Raw genomic sequence first — 22,626 nt, 5'->3', positions numbered from 1 at the left:
CCGGGGCCAGTCCTCTCCCAAGGATTCTGGAGGTGCTACCCCTGCAGTAAATGCAAGTAGGCCCCAGAAGAAAAAGAAAAGAAAACAGAGTAGGAAAGGTGGACAACCTTTAGACAAGGTTCCAGCAAGCCAAGGAGATTCTGCTCCAGTAGGGGAGAACTCCAAAAGTGGCACTGGTAAAGTCCAACCTGACCCACAAGAAGTCCTGGCTAGTCAGGCAACTGTTAAGCCTGAGTGGGTGGCTCCTCAGCTAACAGAAGAAAGAGTGGAAGAAGGGTGTTTACTACAAGATGTGGTAACCCCCCACTCTAATACAGCAGACAGGCACCCTGAACCCAAAGAAGCCTGTAACTTAGCCCCTTCCCTTGTAGGTGAAGAGCTAAAGGTGTGGTTCTGGGCACTGACAGCTGTCAGTGGCCTCTGCTGGGTGTTAGCCTTTATGGCTGCACTATCCTTGGCATGGTGGTCTGACCCCATGCCAAATAGCAAGTTAGGCCCCCTGACCCTGTTGGTCATGGTGGGGTTACTCCAGCTCTGGGTAACCTCTTTGGGTAAGCTAGGGGTGACCCTGGCTAAGATAAGATTAGCAGAGGTGGATACCTCTAACCCCAAAATAGAGAGAATGGTTGAAGACGTTAAAAGCACAGACAAGAGGCAGTTCAGATTAGGTCCTATCACTGTGGAAGTGGGTCAGTTCCCCAGAGGGAATGACCTGAACCGGAGGATGTAAGGCAGAGTAGGCCCTGCAACAAACAAGCCTATTTCCTCTACTCTTCCTCGCCTGACAGACTAGGAAGACTCTCCTGGCCTGTGGGCTGGGGGGGGGGGCTTGTGTAAAGAAATTGCTCCCTGTTTCAGTTACCCCCCACTTTTTGCCTGATACTGATGCTGACTTTACTGAGAAGTGTGCTGGGATCCTGCTAACCAGGCCCCAGCACCAGTGTTCTTTCACCTAAAATGTACCATTGTTTCCACAATTGGCACACCCTGGCATCCAGGTAAGTCCCTTGTAACTGGTACCCCTGGTACCAAGGGCCCTGATGCCAGGGAAGGTCTCTAAGGGCTGCAGCATATCTTATGCCACCTTGGGGACCCCTCACTCAGCACAGACACACTGCTTGACAGCTTGTGTGTGCTAGTGGGGATAAAAAGACTAAGTCGACATGGCACTCCCCTCAGGGTGCCATGTCAACCTCACACTGCTTATGGCATAGGTAAGTCACCCCTCTAGCAGGCCTTACAGCCCTAAGGCAGGGTGCACTATACCACAGGTGAGGACATAGGTGCATGAGCACTATGCCCCTACAGTGTCTAAGCAAAACCTTAGACATTGTAAGTGCAGGGTAGCCATAAGAGAATATGGTCTGGGATTCTGTCAAAAACGAACTCCACAGCTCCATAAAGGCTACACTGAATACTGGGAAGTTTGGTATCAAACTTCTCCGAATAATAAACCCACACTGATGCCAGTGTTGGATTTATAAAAAAATGCCAACAGAGTGCATCTTAGAGATGCCCCCTGTATTTTACCCAATTGTTCAGTGCAGGACTGACTGGTCTGTGCCAGCCTGCTGCTGAGAGATGAGTTTCTGACCCCATTCGGTGAGAGCCTTTGTGCTCTCTGAGGACAGAAACAAAGCCTGCTCTGGGTGGAGATGCTTCACACCTCCCCCTGCAGGAACTGTAACACCTAGCAGTGAGCTTCAAAGGCTCAGGCTCCGTGTTACAAGGCCCCAGGGCACTCCAGCTAGTGGAGATGCCCGCCTCCTGGACACAGCCCCCACTTTTGGCGGCAAGTCCAGGAGAGATAATGAGAATAACAAGGAGTCGTCACTGGCCAGTCAGGACAGCCCCTAAGGTGTCCTGAGCTGAGGTGACTCTGACTTTTAGAAATCCTCCATCTTGCAGATGGGGGATTCCCCCAATAGGAATAGGGATGTGCCCCCCTCCCCTCAGGGAGGAGGCACAAAGAGGGTGTAGCCACCCTCAAGGACAGTAGCCATTGGCTACTGCCCTCCCAGACCTAAACACACCCTTAAATTTAGTATTTAAGGGCTCCCCAGAACCTAGGAAAGGAGATTCCTGCAACCTAAGAAGAAGAGGACTGCTGAGCTGAAAAACCCTGCAGAGAAGACGGAGACACCAACTGCTTTGGCCCCAGCTCTACCGGCCTGTCTCCCCCCTTCGGAAGAAAACTGCTCCAGCAACGCTTTCCCCAGGACCAGCGACCTCTGATTCCTCAGAGGACTGCCCTGCTCTAAAAGGACCAAGAAACTCCCGAGAACAGCGGCCCTGTTCACCCAAGACTGCAACTTTGTTTCCAAAGGAGCAACTTAAAGGCAACAGCGTTTCCCGCCAGAAGCGTGAGACTTGCAACCCTGCACCCGGCGACCCCGACTCGACTGGTGAAGAAACAACACTTCAGGGAGGACCCTCCGGCGACTCAGAGACTGTGAGTAACCAAAGTTGTCCCCCCTGAGCCCCCACAGCGACGCCTGCAGAGGGAATCCCGAGGCTCCCCCTGACCGCGACTGCCTGACTCTAAGATCCCGACGCCTGGAAAAGACCCTGCACCCGCAGCCCCCAGGACCTGAAGGATCGGAACTCCAGTGCAGGAGTGACCCCCAGGAGGCCCTCTCCCTTGCCCAGAGGTGGTGGCTACCCCGAGGAGCCCCCCCTTGCCTGCCTGCCTGCATCGCTGAAGAGACCCCTTGGTCTCCCATTGATTCCTATTACAAACCCGACGTGTGTTTGCACACTGCACCCGGCTGCCCCCATGCTGCTGAGGGTGTACTTCCTGTGCTAACTTGTGTGTCCCCTGGTGCCCTACAAAACCACCTAGTCTGCCCTCCGAAGACGCGGGTACTTACCTGCTGGCAGACTGGAACCGGGGCACCCCCTTCTCCATTGAAGCCTATGTGTTTTGGGCACCACTTTGAACTCTGTACCTGACCGGCCCTGAGCTGCTGGTGTGGTAACTTTGGGGTTGCTCTGAACCCCCAATGGTGGGCTACCTTGGACCTAAACTTGAACCCCGTAGGTGGTTTGCTTACCTACAAAAACTAACAAATACTTACCTCCCCCAGGAACTGTTGAAAATTGCACTGTCTAGTTTTAAAATAGCTATATGTGTTTTATTTGAAAAATATATATGCTATTGTGATTATTCAAAGTTCCTAAAGTACGTACCTGCAATACCTTTCATGCAAAGTATTACATGTAGAATTTGAACCTGTGGTTCTTAAAATAAACTAAGAAAATATATTTTTCTATACAAAAACCTATTGGCCTGGAATTGTCTCTGAGTGTGTGTTCCTCATTTATTGCCTATGTGTATGTACAACAAATGCTTAACACTACTCCTTTGATAAGCCTACTGCTCGACCACACTACCACAAAATAGAGCATTAGTATTATCTCTTTTTGCCACTATCTTACCTCTAAGGGGAACCCTTGGACTCTGTGCATACTATTCCTTACTTTGAAATAGTGCATACAGAGCCAACTTCCTACAACTGGGAAGTTTGATATCAAACTTCTCAACTCAATAACCCCACACTGATGCCAGTGTTGGATATATTAAAAAATGCACACAGGGGGCATCTTAGAATTGTCCCCTGTATTTCACCCAACCCTCTAGTAAAAGGCTGACCGGTTTGTGCCAGCCTGACACTAACAGACAAGTTTCTGACCCCACGGGGTGAGAGCCTTTGTGCTCACTGGGGTCAGGAACAAAGCCTGCTCTGGTTGGAGGTGCTTCACACCTCCCCCCTGCATGAAACTGCAACACTTGGTGGTGAGCCTCAAAGGCTCGTGCCTCGTGTTACACTGCCCCAGCGCACTCCAGCTAGTGGAGATGCCCACCCCCCCAGACTAAGCCCCACTTTTGGCAGCAGGTCCGGCAGGGAAATTAGTAAGTACCAGGAGGTGTGCCCACTCCAGCTGGGACCACGTCTAAGGTGCCCAGAGCTGAGGTGAACAATTCCTGGCAGAATCCTCCATCTTGCGTTGGAGGATATTAGCCAGTAAGGCTAGGAATGTGCCCCCCTCCAAAAAGGGAGTGGGCACAGGAAGGGTGTAACCACCCTCAGGGACAGTAGCCATTGGCAACTGCCTTCTGACCCCCTGTAAAGCCTCTAAATGTAGCATTCAGGGGCTCCCCTGAACCTTACTGACCAGATTCCTGGTGACCTCAAGATGAAAGAAGGAGGACTGCTAAACTGACCCAAGAAGTGAGTACTCCAGGTGACAAATGACTTGGCCTCAGCCTACTGGCCTGTCTACAGCATCTGATAGAGACTTCTAGTTGCAGATTCCTTACCTTAGAATTTCCCCAAGTGTCAGACTGGATCTGGAGATTTTTCTTCGAGCAGTACCCCTGCGCACCGTTAGGTGGCATTGGTCAACTCCGTTGGCGTCGTGATGATGTCGGGGTCGTATATAGGCGCCACCTCGGCACGCTGACGTTAGTTCTTTTCTTTCTGCGCTAGCCTGCGCACAGATCCGGAGAAGAGCTACCCCAGTAATTTTTTGACTAACTGCAACATTTTGCCGAATTTGCTTTTGATTAGTTTTGGTTCACGTTGAGGGATGTCCCGTAAGTCTGGTTTCAAGCCCTGCGACTCCTGTCACAGCATGATGTAGGTGACTGATCCGCACCTCGTGTGCCTCTGGTGTTTGGAGCGCGACCATGACCCGAAGTCGTGTTCCGAGTTTCGGGCAATTAACCTGAAAGCTTTGATGGAGCGCTCCCTAAAGCTCATGGCGGCCCGACACTCAATTCTGTGTCGTTCCCAGTCACGTTCGGTAAGAAGGTCAGGAGACCAGTCATGGAGTCACCACCATTCATCTTCGTCTATGTCATCTAGACATTCGGGAAAGAAAAAGAAGTCGAAGAAAGAGAAACGTTCTTCAAATTCCCCCTGTCGCTTGCACGATGCAACGCAGGAAGAGCGTCGACTCTCTAGGCCTCTGTACTCAGAGCCTCAGTCTGGGTCTGCTCCGTGCCTCCCCAAATTTCTGGGAGCTGGTGCTACCCCTGCCCAACTTAAAGAGTTCTATGAGGCAATGCGCCCCATATTTGGGAAGTCCAACCCACCCTTGGTGCCTTTGGGCCCAGGGGAGTCGGTGAGGGCCACCTCGGTTTCCAAGTCTGTGACTTTGGTTACAACTCCGGAGGGTACCTCAGGATCTGCTCCGGATCCGTCCAGGTGCCGGTCGTGTTAACAGGACCTTCCCCGACATCAGGTCGATGCTCCCGGTGCCGATTGGGCCCACAATCGACATCGACCCCATTCTTATCCCTGACGACCCGAAGCCTGGAACGACGTCGCTTGACGCTGATTCAGTTTTCCCTGGGCTCTGCTGTGCCTAGGGCTGATCCTGAACCCTATTGCTATGGGTATGGATTCCGGGATAGTGTAGAGGGGTCGCTGGTACACTTTAGAAGTACAGCTTGACCCTGATGTGGACTGGGTACAGGATTTGGGTGATGCCAGTGGGTTGGACACCTCCCCTGACACTGGCATGTTTTCTCCCCATACCGTGGCTACGGAGGAGGGAGCGTCATATGCTATGGTGGTGAGAATGAATGCTGAGGTTTTGAACCTCGAGCTTCCTTCTGTGAAGGTCAGGCCTAACCTCCTGACTGAAGTGCTTCAGCCTGGGGCCTTCAACTCCAAAACATCTTCTGCCCTTCAACAAAGCGCTTCCGGATGTCCTACTGGGGACCTGGTCCAAACCCAGCACAGGGGCTCCTGTGAATAGGACGGTTGCCCGCTGCCATCAGCCTGCCCCAAATTATCCAAATTTCCTTACCCAATACCCTACGCTTGAGAGCCTTGTCATCCAGGCTTCATCATCCTCTTGCGCATTCCCTACCGCTCCCCCGGACAGGGAATTAAAAAGACCAGACAATTCTAGTCTATCGCTGCGGTCCATTAACACCGCATGACTTTTAGGCCGCTATTCCCATACTGTCTGGGATACGGTCGTGCAAGTGCTGCCTCAAGGCCTGGAAGAGGCCTGGAACGTTCTCTCCCAGACCATGACAGATGGGAGCGACGCAGCCAAGCTCATGATATGTTGTGGACTGGATACGACCGACTCACTGGGCAGATCGGTTGCCTCGACGGTGGCATTGAGATGCCACGCCTGGTTGAGGACGTCTGGCTTTCTGGGGATGCCCAGCAATCTTTGATGGACATGCCCTTTGATGGCACTCGCCTCTTCGGAGACAAGGCGGACTCAGCACTCGAGCGCTTTAAGGTTTCCTGGGCTATGGCTCGGTCACTTGGCCTTGCAGCTGCTCCTCACACCGCCCCACTCCCTCCCTGCCTTTCGCAGCTACGGAAGGGGCACCCAACCACATTCATTTCCACCAGGCCACCAACCTGTGCATGCTGTATAGCCTCTGCACGGACGCGGGATCCAAGGAGCTCCTGGATCAGGTAGTCAGGAAATCCGTCCAGTCCACCCCATCCCCTCCGCTGCCTCTAAACCGTCCTAGTCCATTGGGACATACAGGACTAGTTGGTTGCAGGATTCGCCATCACCTGCCCCACTGGAAATCCATTACCCCGGACAGGTGGGTTTTACAGATCTTCCGAAGGGGCTACTCCCTCCCCTTCGAGACTTCTCCTCAAGCCATGCCACCATCATTTGATCATCTATCGGACGATCATTTGGCACTTCTCCGCGAGGAGGTCAATGCTCTCCTGGCCAAGGGAGCCAGAGAGAGGGTCCTGTGCCAGAAGTAGGTTGTGGTTGCTATTCCTGCTACTTTCTGGTGCCAAAAAAAGACAAGGGCCTTCGCCCTATCGTAGACCTCCGGTCCCTCAATCTCTTCCTCAAGAAGAAGAAGTTCAAGATGTAACCCTAGCTCAGGTCCTTTCTGTCCTGGACACTGGATGGTAATGTTGGACGTGCAAGAGGTATATTTCCATATTCCCTTCCTGCCGGACCACAAACGTTTTACCTGTGATTCATGTTAGGTCACTAGCACTTTCAGTTCACCATGCTCCCCGGTGGCCTTACCTGCGCCCCTCGGGTATTAACGAAAGTGATGGTAGTGGTTGCAGCTCATCTGTGCAGGTTAGGGGTTCCAGTCTTACCCTACCTCGAAGACTGGCTGTTGAAGGCGGACACGCCCCTGAAAGTTGTCTCCCATCGCCAGACTAAGGCGAACCTCCTGCATTCGCTTGGGTTGACTATAAATGTGCCAAAGTCACACCTGACTCCCTTTCAGACGCTCCCTTTCATCGGAGCTGTTCTGGACACCGTGCAATTTCAGCGAGTTCAGGATATTCGGGCTATGATACCGATGTTTCAGCCTCTATCCTGGACTTCAGTGAGAATGACTCTGAGGATGCTGGACCTCAAGGCCTCCTGCATCCTGCTAGACCAACATGCCAGATGGCATATGCGGGCTCTGCATTGGGACCTGAAGTTTTAGTGGGTGCAGCATCAGGGGAATCTCTTCGACATGGTTCAGATCTAGGAGGGAACTGCGAAAGACCTGCAAGTGTTTGTTGAATCCAGATTGGGTCAATGGCAGATTCCTCTCCCTTCCCCAACCAGATCTCACAGTAGTGACAGATGCATCACTCCTGCAATGGGGCTGCCACATGAGAGAGGCGGAGATCAGAGGCCTCTGGTCTCCGGCAGAGTCCGGGCTCCATATCAACCTTTTGGAGCTCTGGGAGATCCGACCTGCCTTGAAAGTATTCCTTCCCTCCTTAAAAGGGAAAGTGGTGCAGGTGTTCACCCACAGCACCACTGCCATGTGGTATTGCAACAAGCAGGGTGGTGTGGAGTCTTGGACCTTTTGTCAAGAGGCTCTTTGCCTCTGGACATGGCTGGAATGCCATGGCATTTCCCTGGTGGTTTAGCATATGGCGGCCTCTCTGAACGTCATAGCAGATTAACTCAGCGGTCCATCACGAATGGTGTCTCCATCCGGAGGTGGCGCAAAGTCTCTTCCAGCAGTGGGGAGAGCCTTGGTTAGATCTGTTCGCCTCTGCATAAAACTCACAATGTCAGCTGTTATGTGCTTTGGAATTTCCAAGGTGGCACTCGCTCGGCGATGCTTTTTGTCGCAAGTGGAACTCAGGCCTCCTGTATTCCTTCCCGCCAGTACCACCTCTGCCCAGAGGAATCTTGGTGGCTCCGGACTGGGCACGAAGAGTCTGGTATCCCGAGCTATTGAGCATGGCCATTGATCCTCCGATCAGACTGCCCCTCTGGGAGGATCTTCTGTCACAGCAGCAGGGGAAGGTTATCCACCCAAACCTGTCCAGTCTTCACCTCCTTGCATGGAGATTGAGTTGCAACAGTTGACAGCTTTTGACCTTCCACCCGAAGTCTGTAATGTCATCTTGGCAGCCAGGCATCCCTCCACCAAAATGGCATACGTCTGTTGTTGGAAGAAGTTTGTGGCATGGTGTATCAACAAATCTGTTGATACCTCTCTCTGCACCTCTATCAGAGGTTCTCCTCTTTATTCTCTCTCTTGCCCAGCAGGGCTCTGCTCTGGGCATCCTCAACGGATATTTGTCTGCCATCACTGCCTTCTTTAGGATACTGGCCCAACCTTCTCTTTTCAAATCTCCCATTGTTGGGAGGTTTCTTAAAGGCCTCACTCAAATGTTTCCTCCCGTCCCGTTCATCATGCCCCAGTGGGATTTGAAGTTGATCCTTACTTACCTTATGTGTGCCCTTTTCGAGCTGCTCCACAACTGTCCTCAATGGCTCTTGACCCTTAAAATAAGCTTTTTTGATTGCCATCACCTCTGCTTGCAGAGTGAGTGAGCTTCAGACTCTTTCTTCGAAGTCACCATGCATCATACCAGGGCTTCCTCTCTTCCTTAAGTGGTAACGCCTTTTCACGTAGGCCAATCTATCACCTTGCCTACTTTTTATGCACCCTCCACCTCCCTCTCATGAGGAGTAGAGACTCCACCTCCTGGATCCAAAAGGGGCATTGGCGTTCTACATAGATCGTACCAAAGATTTCCAGTTGGACGATCATATTTGGGTGTGAAGAAAGGGAAGGCGGAGCAGAAGAGGACCATCTTGCGTTGGGTAGTCCTCTGCATCAAGATGTGCTACGCTTTGGCCAAAAATCAACTCCCTGAGGATTTGCGGGCTCATTCAACCAGAACAAATGCTGCTATCACAACGTCAGCATGCGGAGTTCCAGTCCTGGATATCTGCCAGGCCATAACCTGGGGGTCCTTACATACGTTCACCAAGCATTACAGCCTGGACAGTCAGGTCCGCAGAGACAGCTATTTTGACCATTCGTTCCTGCAGGACTTTTTGGTGTGATCTTAGTTTGCAGCCCACCACCGGGGATGGTATTGCTTGGGTATCTGTTCTAAGGTAAGGCATCTGCAACTAGAGTAAGTCTCTACCAGATACATCGTTACCAAAGGTAAGTAACTTGTACATCAAGACTCATGCTCCAAAGAGGCGGTACATCCCGCGGGACCAGCACCCTCTGCAAACCACCAAAAGACTGCCTGCCCAGCAGAGGAAGAAGAACACCAGAGGACAGTGGCCCTGTCCATAAGAAACCGTCCATAAGGACTTCGCACTCTGCACCCAATGCCCACGGCCCAAGTCCAGGTAGCTCACCAGACCAGAGAAGGTCCCCAGGCGATTCCAACCTCGAGTCCACCCTGGGCTGACCCCTGCTGGCAAACACAACGGCATCTGCAGCCTGAATCCAGAGGACCACACCGAAAGTGACCGCATCCGACAATGATTTCCAACCACCAAAGAGACCCCTGCACCCGCAGCACCCTCACCTTGGAGACTTTGACCAACGGTCCAGCAACGTCCGGCGGATGCCTCTCTTGCCTGTCTAGCCTTTAATTTCCTTGAACCGACCCCCTGGACCTAGCCTGCAGCATCTTCTGTGACACCTGGGGTCCCCACATTGAAAAGCATTGGGCGCCCAGCTCTGTGTTTGCACCCTGCACTATGCCCCCCCATGTCACTGAGGGTGTGTGTTTGGTGTGAACCTGGTTCTTGTAATGAAGTAACAAAATATATTTTTACTATATAAAAACAATTGGTCTGGAGTTAGTCATTGAATGTGTGCCTCATTGATTCAAAGAAGTTTTGTGAAAACTTGGTTGTTAAAAATCATAAGGAGGTGTTGGGTTGCCTTTCGACATCAGAACACCCTGGAAATATTTTGGATAATTTTAATGCACTTTGTAAAGCGATATCTCGTGGGCTAATCTCTAAAAAAAAAAAACTTTAAAAGATTAAGTGGGTAATTCATGATATTCTCATGAATGCACAACAGCTTTGCAGTTACTCAAATCGACCACCAATTGCACTCCTCGAAATACTGCAGATATTAGATTAGCAAGATCCAGATCCGATTGTAAGCAAGTCCTTAAACAAAGGAAGATTGAAATCAGAGTAAAAGCATGGGAGGATTTACACAAGGCGGCTCGAGTTTAAGATTTTAAATTATTCTGGAGTGTAGTCAACTGCCCATTTTTCAAAGAAAATCTGTCTGGTGAGATCACATGTCACATCCCGGAACAAGATCGGGTCGACCATTTTTCCATAGTTTTTAATCCCGAGAATAATGAAGGATCGACCCGAAATAAATGTGGGTTCGAGTTTGAAGATGGTTGGGTGGCTGACTTGGTAGATTTAGCATCATTTTATGAACGCTATAAAGAGCATACAGCTCCTGGCCCAGATGGGGTCCCCGTTGTATAAATCCAATGTAGACCTTTGGGCCCCCTTGGTCACAAATGTTTTGAGGGCAGCTCTAAAAGGTGGCTTGGTTCCCTCCTGGAAGGAATCCGTAATTATGCTTATCTATAAGAAAGGTGATTGGAACCTGCCTGCATGTTATCTCCTAATTTAATTGATGGATACAACGTTAAAGCTATTGAGCCGGATAATTTTGGGGAAACTAGAGTCCTGGGCCGAGGTAAACTTCATTTTTTTTTTTTTAGCCCAGTACAGTATAGTTTTCGATCAGGTTTAGGAACTGTGGAGCAGGCACTAAACCTTTTTGGTAAATATGTGCCGGCCAGGAGAGGTGCACTGCACATGGCCTTCATTGACCTCTTCTGTGCCTTTGAATTAGTAGACAGGGACATACTGTGGACTTTGATGAAGCAGGCTTGTATAGATACCTCATTACTAAATCTTCTAAGGCAGTTGCACCAGGGTTCTTCCACCAGAGTGTGTTACCCGTGGAATGGGGATTGTACACCCCCTATTCGGATGGTAAGGGGAGCCAGGCAGAGTTGTATACTTGCCCCCTTCCTTTTTATGGTCGAGCCTGCGTCGCATGCGCTTGCGCATGCGTTTCACTTGCGAGACGCTTTAGTAGATAGAAAAGTGCTCAGAGCCCCGTCCATGTCACGCCAGTGTCTTTCATTGGTTCGTGGGCTTGCCTTTCAAAATCTGCTTGCTTTCATTAGTGGAAGGCACGCATACGTCATGCCTTTTCAGGTGGTTAGCCCTCCTCGAGTGCAGCGACCAAGTACTGAAAACATGTGAGGCTCGCTGTTTCCTGTCCGGTTTGTGGACTACTTTTTATCTTTTTTTCACGCCGGGATCCCGCTTGCCACAAGTCAGCGCTTTGCGTGACATCGACCCTGTTACGTAGTAATTGCACTTTTGCCGGTTACGTTGATAATTGCACGATAGGTTTTACTACAGGTGAACTGTAGCAGCGCGATCGTGCTGTTTTTTTCCATTTAATGGGGCAATAAAAGTCCAATTGGGAGTTTACAACTGCTAATAGCTGTAACTCAGAGAAATGCGAGACCCTATTGCATTGCAAATGCTTGTTTTTATTTGATATGAATTCCCTAGGTACAGCTTTAAGTAGGTGCACTGAGGGCGTTCCTAGGATTGAAAATCAGCCAGTTTCAGAACTATGATATGCAGATGACGTGGTCCTTTTGGTGCATAGTGTGAATGGTCTGAAAAATAATTTGGAGGATTTTAATAATTTTATGTTGGGGCTCAAGCTTAAGGTTAATCATCAAAAGTCTTTTGTAATGTCATGCGGCCCAATTTTTTTTAAAATCTAAGACTTTTTATATGGGAGGGAGACCTATTGTAGCCACATCAACCTTTAATTATATAGTTATTTTATTCAAGTCAAACGGGAAATGGGACAAGTTAATAGCTCAGAGAGTGCAAAAAATGGGGTAAATTGGAGAGACTATATTCAGGTTTGCGAAAAGACTAGGACAAAAACTGGTGGGGGAGATGGTTCAGCTTTTGAAGAGCAAGTGCCCACCTAGTAGCAGGAGCTTATGAAGCCAGAGTTTGGGGGTATACAGCTGTGGGGGAAACTCCAGGCCACTGAATTTTTTTTTTTTTGTGTAGACTGGTAGTAATTCCTAGGGTTACTGCGAGCTTTATTGTGCACACGGAATTAGGGATGGGTTTTATCAAAGATCGTATAAAGCTGGCACCCCTAGTTTTGTGGCTAAAAATATGGTGCACCCCTCAAGCTCACTTTTCTAGAAAAGTCTTGATTGACTGTTTAAGATTGGATAATAGGGACTCAATTCCATGGATGGCTTTTGTAAAACGAACCTTTTATAACTTAGGTTGTAGATCTCTATTTGATAATCCTGAAAATATTCTTGCTATCGATAAAGCGAAATTAACAGAGCTTTATGATTCAGTTTGAGAAGAATGTAGGTTGGTGTGTGTTTTAGGCATGCCTACAGTTATGAGAAATGTGTAGATTTTCACAACATCTAATTTGGAGCCATATTTGTAATGGATAGTGAAACCAGAACACAGATTTTATTTAACCAGATTATGGCCCAATATAGTGCATCATTTAGTAACTTTTCCGGTCTGTGGTACTTGGCACGCATCTCTACCTCCATTCCCCTGTGTTAGGCTAACTGAACAATTCACTTTGCACTTTATGCTATTTTGCACACTGTATGCCTCTCCACGGCTGAGATTTTTGCACCCCATTTTGTTGCACAAACACTTTACATCATACAAAGGAGGGGGTTGGTTTGTTTCCAGTTTATGTCTTCTGTTGATATATGCAGTAAAGTCCTTAGGTATATAATTGCTGCTATTATTATAAGAAAAGTCTATGCGTTGTAACGTTTGAATATTGTCTTACTCCCGGGAAGCGAGAGCCCCTGTTTTATAAATAATGCTGATTTTTGCTATTATATGTGTATCAATGAGTTTTGTTTTTTTATGATGCATTCTTAGATCGTCAAGGTTTTAAATTAATTATTGTTTTATATTTACTTGTGCTTTTATGGCCGAGTATTTCGGCCGAGTAAAGTTTGGTTTGATTTGATTTGAAATTAAAACGTATTACTTACCTGTAAACTGTTTTACCCATGAATTCTAAACAAAGTGCTTTTGATACTTGACATACCTGAAACTGTACTTACCTGCAACAAAGATTCTTTTGGTTCCAGAAATAAAGTAACATAGTATATTTTTTGATACATAAAACATTGGTCTGGAGTTGGTCATTGGGTGTGTGCCTCATTTCCTGACTGTGTGAGGTACAACAAATGCTTAGCACTACCCTCTGACACGCCTAACCGCTCGACCACACTACCACAAAAGAGAGCATTAGTATTATCTACTTTAGCCTCTGTAAAGCTTCTGGGAATCCACTGGACTCTGTGCACTCTATACCTTACTTTGGTATAGTATATATTATATATACAATTCAAAATGTGGTAATGCATTCATCAAGGATTTTTTTTGCTATTTCTTAAAGCTCCTGCCAGCCAGCACAGTCCACTATAACTTCTTTAAGTCATAGCACGTGAACTTCAGGTTGTTTGAATACACTGTCTGTAAACTCAACTAAAAAATGATTACAAAAAATGCCTCCTGCACCTACTAGATCTCTCAACAGCCTTTTGTATCTTCATCAAGTAATCCTGACCCCTATCTCCCCAGACATAAAAGGCTAAGGTCCTCGTTGCGAGTTTGGCAGAAGGACCAATTGACCGCCATGGCGGCGGGCTTTCGAATGACGCAGGCCGATGATCCTAGGACTGCTAGATTACGAGATTCCCACAGGGCTGGTGCGACTGGCGGGCCGAGGCAGGGGCAGTAGAATGGGGCCACTTTCGGCCAAGCTCCCCTTCCTGTCAGCAACAACGGGCAGACTGTGTCCATGCACCACACGGCCTCAAACCACAAGTTTTTGGGGGGCTCATATGGGCTCCCGCCTTCCCCTTCATGGGGTCAGGCTCCGTGGGGCACCCCATTTTGGGCCCCTTACCTGCCTAACCGCCAAGCTTTCCATGGTGGTGAGGTCACCATTGAAAGATTGGCGGTCCGGCAGGTCGTAATGGCCACGGCGGTCCCAATGCCGGGATCTCTAACATTGGCTGCTGCGGACACCACCCTACTGACAGTGGCAGTGCTTGTGGACCGCTGGTGGTCTATTGGTGGTCGAAAGGCCAAACCGGTAATATGGCAGCCTGACTGCCAAAGTTGCGGCTGTCGAACCACCACCATGGCAGTCCACGGACCATCAACCTCATAATGAGGCCTTTAGTTCTAAAATGTTCTCTTCATTCCTGATGACTGACCCCCAATTTGTCTAAATTAGTCAATCTAGTACCACCCTATTCTATCAGACACCAGACTCTGCGAGGGTCGTATCCTGTCACCAATGATTTTTAGCCTTTAAAAGAAACTACACATCTGTCATGTGCTGGGATACTGAACTCTACTTAAGACTATCTTCAGCCAGTGACATCATCAATCCAGGTCATAATTCTGAGTCATGCAATTGTTTTCTAATTAGCTATAAAGCGCATGCCTAAAGTTAAAGTTCTGCTTGCCACTAAGAACCCCCCCACATCTTCCCCACTCACACATACTATAAAGAGTATCATGAATAAGGGGCATAAAGGTCAAATGCTGCACCCTTCTCCTTTTATCCTGTGCCTATTTGGCTGATTTCCAATGTAGTAGCTACTTGTCAATCAGAATGCACTTTCAAAGATAATGCTGTCAGCCTGATTCTGACTGGACATTTTATGTGAGGTAAATGCCTCCCTCTAGAAAACTAAGCAAAAGCTGCAGCCCAATCCTTGAGTCTCTACTGTTGGCACCCCCCTATTAACATACCTGACTCTGTATTTTCCACAAGAAACAGTCCCACATGCTGCAGCTTCAATGGTTAAATGATAACAAAAGTTCAGTCACATCACTCCCACCCTGTTCTACCTGCCCTTGGTCTGTAGGCTGCTTGTAGCAACTTTACAAGCACTGGATCACCTGTTATACACTTAAGACAAATTACATGCACCATATATCTGACAGGAAAAACATGCTGTGTCTGGTGATAATTTAACACTTGGAGTGAATCCCTGGCCATGCCGGGAATAAAACAGTTTAAAAGAGAAAAATCTTAAACAACCTTTTCAGCCTGCACTAGTAGATTGTCGGTACACCCTCCTTAAATTCAAGTAAGGACACATTTTTGTCTACCTTTTGCCTAAAACTAATTTTGCCCCTTGTTTTCTGCATCACTTCCCATCATTACTCCCAGCACTACTAAACCAACAATCTGCAATCACTCCCCCATTCCAACATGTTTTGCATGTTACTGTATGTTGGTCAGTTTTTAGTACAACAACGTGCTTCTTATTGAAGCATGGATGGAGTTCTGCAAAAATCTCAAATAAAATTATACAAACAAGAAAATGCAATTTGTTTATCTCATTTAGCATGGGTGTGGAAAATGTCTGATCAAGAAAGTGGAAATGTGAAAACACACCTGACTAAATGCCAAAAAGCTGTAGGCAGTGCTACAGACATACCACCATAACACTGATTTTCAGAAATAACATATGTGGTGCTATTGTAAAGTGGTCCTTGTCATTTGTAAATGGCGTATTTGTTTGACACATTCTGCTAGTGGATATCGCAGATGTTTTCATAGGTATATTTCTAACTATGTTCTTTAGGTCAGTCTTGGAAAACCAGTGATAGTGCTTTTTGATCTGGAATTTATCTTTTTTTCTTGTGTCTTTTTCTGTACTTAGCTGGCTAGATTGTAACACTGCATTAAAAATAACCTGGTTTGCTGCCATGTGCTGTCACCATGCAGCTTTAGACAGGCCAATATTTGTGAAAGCTGTATAATGTGATTTCTGATTGGACTCATGATTATGTATGGAAGTGGATATTACAGTGTATGTCTTTCTACCAGGTGTACACTGTGGGGCCTGATTACGCACATGCAGAAGCCCGCAAATCTCCTGCTTTGGATGGTAAAGTGGAACGGGACAGTGAGGGGAAAGAAATCCGTTACCCAGTCATGCTAACAGCAATGGAGAAGTTGGTTGCACGCAAAGTTTGCCTTGCATTTAAGGTGAGTGATATGTTTATTTTAAAGAAGTTCATTTTTAGGAAAGAAAGAAAAATATTAGAAATCCTCAACAGCAAAGATTGGTGTGGTACTCTTAATACCTTCTCAGTCCTCTTACTACTAGTTGGACCAAAATAAAAACTATTGACATGGGTCCTGGGGCTATGTTGATGTCTCACCCACATATTTCCTCTGCATTTGGACAATAACTAGGTCAAATGTCTCCTCCAAAGCTTTCTGGTTTAATCCTTGTTGCAAGTGACGCAAGATGTCCCTCTTTGACCCACATGACATCTGGGTTCTGAACACAACGCTGAAGCCTGCAATTCTTACGTCTGTATGAACCAGAAAACCATCAGGGAGTGAGTGGCCAAGTTGTTTTTGGCCAAGGCCTAAAGGGAGACACCAAAGCCATCTCTTTCCCCTTGCCTTAGAAAACACCATAAGTATCATAGGAGTGAGATGTCTGATTACTAATCGAAGAAGTGGTCCCACTCTTTCTTGGTACTGTTAAAATTCAGGGTGTGATTCTCTGGCTCCACACTCTTCTTCAGATAAGATGCCATTATTGAAAAAGAAGAGATTGGAGTTTCGAACGTAGATCTTAGCTATCCAGTTCTTGTCTGCTTGGCTTCAGGGCCTTGTGCATCCTGTTGCGGCCACATGCCAGATAGCAGTTAAGTACCATTCACTAGTGCCTAAAATCATAGAGGTTCCTGCATCAATTGAATGTAACAGTGCAGGTCTAGATTGCCGTTTGTGTTGATCTGGCTGTGCATTGCTGGATCTTCAACCTTTTATTGGGGTCATCCTTTCAGCTCTATTCAGTCTCCTGGTGCCGTGGTCAAGGATATCTCCTTGCTGGGTGAGGATGCCCATCTTCGCATGGGGCTTTTGATCAACATAAAAGCAGCACCCGCCCATAGATATGCTTGACCCTTGCAGTGAAGACATTTCTCCCTTCCATTTCGGTAAGCAACAATGCTCCACCCATAACATCAGCTGAGAAACAATGCTTTCTTTGTGATTTTAAGAAGTGGTCCATAAAATCTGTAATATTGATCCCTGTAATAAATATTAGAGTAGGGCATTGACAGCTATTGTCTAGTTTATAGTCTTTACCCTTTCCCCGAAGAATACTTAAAGGGCTCCACAATATGTAGGGCATAAAAAGGGTTTTTAAGGAGTGTTCTGCACCAGGTACTCTCACATATCACTATTTCCCTCTCTGTTGTGTAATGTAAACATATGGAAATAAAAATTCTTAAAATTCAGTTATGCATCAAATTTATTATCTTTGATTGTTTTGTTCCCTAATCAATTTACATAAAGTCCATTATGTTTCAAAAGATAACTGAAGGGTGCACAGTACAATCTTCCAACATGTGTTTTGCTGTCGAAGATTGCTTTCTCAACGTAAATTGATTCCAAAATGATATTTAAAGATGTGTGGTAGCATTGACGGGTAGACTATAATTTAATTAAGGTTTACTTGGAATGAACTATTTTCTGATACTGGGAAACATCAAAGATATAGGGGGTCATTCCGACCCTGGCGGTAAAATCCGCCAGGGCCGGGGACCGCGGATGCACCGCCAACAGGCTGGCGGTGCATCCCTGGGCATTCTGACCGCGGCGGTACAGCCGCGGTCAGAAACGGGAAACCGGCGGTGTACCGCCGGTTTCCCGCTGCCCTGGGGAATCCTCCACGGCTGTGCAGCTTGCTGCGCCGCCATGGGGATTCCGACCCCCTTACCGCCATCCTGTTCCTGGCGGTTTTGGCCGCCAGGAACAGGATGGCGGTAAGGGGTGTCATGGGGCCCCTGGGGGCCCCTGCAGTGCCCATGCCAATGGCATGGGCACTGCAGGGGCCCCCTAACAGGGCCCTACAAAGATTTTCAGTGTCTGCTTTGTAGACACTGAAAATCGCAACGGGTGCCACTGCACCCGTCGCACCCTTTCCACTCCGCCGTCTCCATTCGGAGCCGGCATCCTCGTGGAAGGGGGTTTCCCGCTGGGCAGGCGGGCGGCCTTCTGGCGGTCGCCCGCCCGCCCAGCGGGAAACTCAGAATAACCGCGGCGGTCTTCTGACCGCGCAGCGGTATTCTGGCGGCTCCCGCCGGCCCTGCGGTTACCGCGGCCGGCGGGAGTCAGAATGACCCCCATAATTCTTTATATTTATCAGAGCACTATCTTACTAAGGAAGTCCATGATATTGTCTCCAGCCTTTTTACTGGAAAAGCAGCAGCTTTAACAGATTGATACTTTTCAATGGGAAACTCTCCTGATTCTTTTATGGATTGAGAATTGAGACCTTATTTTGGGCCCCTTTAAAGAGATGGCACTCTGCTAAATGTAAGAGCTATATTGGTAACATTCACACTTTATTGCATTGCGGTATTTGACTAGAGATGAGGTTGAGGCCATATTTGGTGCAGATTTACTTGGTGAATGCTTCTCGGTATCTGCGAGGGAATGCATTGACAGTATTTTGATGAAGGGATTCAATTAAAATGCAATTTCATGCGTTTTTGGTGCAGTGTAGAAGATTCTTGTTGACTTTGTCTCTTATAAAGAAGTTTGCCTACATTACAAAGCATATAAACACTTTTAATGGCAGCTGTCTTCTTCTTTCACAGCAAACTGTGTGTGGTTTTGATCTGCTTCGAGCAAATGGGCATTCCTTTGTCTGCGATGTGAATGGATTCAGCTTTGTCAAGAACTCCATGAAGTACTATGATGACTGTGCCAAAATCTTGGGGTAAGTCTGGATCCTGCAGTACTTAAAAGTATCTGTTTTCTGTGAGTTTTAAGGACTAAGCCTGATTTCTGTGAGTTAAGCGGGACATACAAAATGGATCTGTATGCTTCTCGGGCTATTTAACAGTGCATTTGTGTACTTAACATTTGAATTCTTCATAAGAGAAGTAAACATATTTGCTGTCTCTCAAAAACCTTTCTGAATCCCCTCTACTAATCACTTGTCCATCCCTTCGTTTCCCTCTCTGCCGTGTGTCTAAATTACTATGAATAGTTTACTTTTGCTGTGGACTCTAGTAACATTTGTAATTTACCATCTGTGCTACTGCAATCTCCACATACCATCTTGTAGCTCTTATGCCTTATAAAGTTCTCAGATGCCCTTCAGACTTGGTTTCCGCTACATAAATAGGCCTGATGAAATCAGTGCTGCTAAGTATTCAGTTAGATCTTGTGTGATCTTGCCATGTCGCAACACGCTCAGAGTAACTTTGTCTTCCTTCTCTCTAATGTTGGACTGCTCTGGTCTCTCAGTCTGTGTTGTGAGCACAGCAATAATCAGAATGTCACTGCTGTGCTTAGTGGCTCCTCTTCTATGTCGGCTGAACCAGCCCTCCATTTGGCATGATGATCAGCAGTCCTTTACAAGTGGTAACCTGGCTGCTAAAGGCTAATTTTTAGAGTGAACAGACAGTAGGGAAAACCAAAAGTGTGGAGTGATGGCAATTTTGGGGCCTCTGAGTTTCCAGCAGCTGTGCTTTCTGTGCTCTTCTGCAGAGCTATATACTGGATAACTGGAATTGCTGCAGGTGAATGGACATGTGCACCGCACCAATACGCGACAACCGATTCACTCGCTGTGTTTACTGGAGACGGTCCCTGCAATCTCACCCAAGGGTATTTGGGAACTGTTTCGTGCATATATGCGCCAAAAGAACTCACCTGCAGCCTCTCCGCATGAACCTGAACCTGAGGCTGATCTTCTATCCCCTGCCACATCATGCCGCCCCGTGCCATCGTGCTAGATGCTGCAGGGTTCTCAGTCAATCCATCACAGCAGCTGGGATAGTGTCTCTCTGCTACTTTGTCGCTGACCTTGCATCCCTCATCGAACAATGTCAGTGAGTTATTGAGGACATGCGCCCATTTTGCAGCCAATGGATTGTGTAACCACCTATGTGAGGGGTATCGCTGTACTATTGTTTACTAAAAAATGTAATTGCTTTTTTAAAAAATTCACTGTGAAATTCCAGAATATTTGTGAACTTTGAAGAGAATGTTTTTTAAAAACTACTTTTTTGCCCTGGCTTAGTACCAGGGGGACCCCTGGACCAAGGCTAGGGATCAGGATATTCCTACTCTGCCGGCTTATCTTTTTTTTAAATCGCTTATCTTTTTGGACTCTGCTGAAGCCAAGTCCCAAAATGGCTGCCATCACTTCCTGGTTGAAGTTTTGGCAGCCAGTCAGATCTCTGCATGAAATTGGGAGGATTCATGAAGGGTTCGCGCTGCTAGATACACAAATTGAGTTTTGTTTTAGTATTACAAAAACTACTGAATGGATTTACACCAAATTAAAAAAGGGTGCTTTCTGGAACGAGAGCTACCTTTTTGAAAAATTTGGTTTAGTTTTATCCAGTGGCTCGGGCTGCAGTTGTATCTAAAATACCTATGGGAATTAACATGGGAAAAATACTTTATTTTATGACCCACCCCCACCCTTATCTCCGCCGCCGCTTGGCGGATCACCCCAAAACTTTCCATGCACAATAAGACCCATTTGACACTTTTTTGGAAAGTTCCGTGAAGTTTCGTCAAATGTTGGCAAAGTTATAGGCAAGTCAAAAAACACTTTTTCTATAGAAACTAGGTCCTAACAATAACTACCTTGTGGTGACCGCCAGAAGGATGGGTTTAAATATATATGGACAACTACGGTCATATATTTGAATCATCCACCCATACTGCTTTACATCGTGCAGATTACGCTCGTGTAACCAGTGTCTGTAAAATGCAATCCACTAATGTCTATCGGCGTGCTTTTTGCTTTTGATTCCCTCACACACGCTGTCCCAGTATTTACGGTCCGGTACTCTAGATTTTACATTTTTTGGATTCTATTTTGTGGAATGAACTTTTTGAATTTTTTCTCTTCATTTGGAACTTTGTATTGGGACTGACTTTCGATAGATGACTGTACCTTTCAGATTTATAGATTGGCAACCTGAATCTATAGTTCCGCTATCTGGTACATTTTTGAGGATTCAATTTACCAGTTTTTGAATTGTTTAGTGCACTATGGCCAATCGAAAAGCCCTGTGGGAACAGGCTGCTACTACCTTGTTTGACAGTGCCCCTGGAACATCAATGGCTTCGAATTTATCAACACGTACAGTAGCTACCATCATCTCTGAATTAGAAAAGGCAAGAATCTTAGAATTGAAAAAATGGTGGGAAATGACCTCGTTGACCAAATATATACAAAATGGTCGAGTGCCACGAGGTCTAAGAATTTTAATATTGCCCACCCTTGGTGACATAGATCCTGATCTCTTAGAACAATGGAGAGTACATACATCTGAATGTTCAGTCAAATTAATGGATACTTTGATCATTCAATCAAAACGACGCATGGAAGAACAAACCCATAAAATTGAACTTCTAACTAAAGAACTAGAAAAAATGGGCAACTCCTCAGAGATACAACAACTATTGATGAAGATGGAAGAACGCATCGTTAAAAAAGAGGATGAAATCAAACTCCGTAAGGCCTCCAAATTCAATAGAGATAAAAAGGACTATGAAGTAGGTAGAATCTACACATTTGCTCGCAAATATAATACACTCAGAGCACAAGATAAAATCGCGATGACGGACAGTCCCAATGTAACAACTAATTTAGTAGAAGACAGTTCTGACTTAAGCTCATCAGCTGATGAAGCTTCTGCAAATAAACTGGATTTTCATGGGGAAATGAGACTATTGCAATCAATCACGCCACAACCAAACAGGGGCAGAGGACGAAGTCGAGGGGGTTCAAGACGCGGAGGGGGAAGAGGCAGAAATCACAAATATCAAGACTAGAGGGGACTTTTCGATCTGGTAATCCCAATATCATTGTGAATATTTCCAAAGTACAACTAACCTTGAATCAAGAACGTATTTTAAATTTAGGTTTAAGTTTTTGTCCTGATAATCATTGGGATTATGTTGATACCAGAATAGAACTGTATAAATATACACGCAAGTTGCGGTTGTTGAAACATTTTTCTAAGAAAACAAAGGTTATCACATCTGGTTCCAACACAAGTGTAGACACTCCTTCTGGGTTTCATATTAATGAAGTGCCTGATTTAGTAGAAATTGGGAAGTTGAGTTGTCCAGATGATGTTAGTAACGATACAGGTGAAGACTATAACATTTTAACTGATATGGGATTTGTTACAAATCAGACTATTGCCAGTATGTTAAAACCCTCCAGTAGA

The 22,626-nt window shown here is 46.7% G+C and overlaps 1 protein-coding gene across 15 annotated transcripts in view; it reads left to right on the top strand.

Annotated features, from left to right (window-relative positions):
- Window positions 1-22,626, top strand: part of PPIP5K1 (diphosphoinositol pentakisphosphate kinase 1) — a 1,126,642-nt gene that overhangs the window by 297,196 nt on the left and 806,820 nt on the right. For all 15 annotated transcript variants that reach the window (XM_069222621.1, XM_069222618.1, XM_069222612.1 and 12 more), the window contains 2 exons: window positions 16,223-16,384; window positions 19,021-19,142. In XM_069222621.1, coding sequence (XP_069078722.1) covers window positions 16,223-16,384; window positions 19,021-19,142 — 284 coding nt within the window. The remainder of the gene's footprint in view (window positions 1-16,222; window positions 16,385-19,020; window positions 19,143-22,626) is intronic.

This window comes from Pleurodeles waltl, chromosome 3_1 (genome assembly GCF_031143425.1).
Source record: "Pleurodeles waltl isolate 20211129_DDA chromosome 3_1, aPleWal1.hap1.20221129, whole genome shotgun sequence".
NCBI lineage: Eukaryota > Metazoa > Chordata > Amphibia > Caudata > Salamandridae > Pleurodeles > Pleurodeles waltl.
This window is presented reverse-complemented; position numbering and strand designations above follow the sequence as displayed.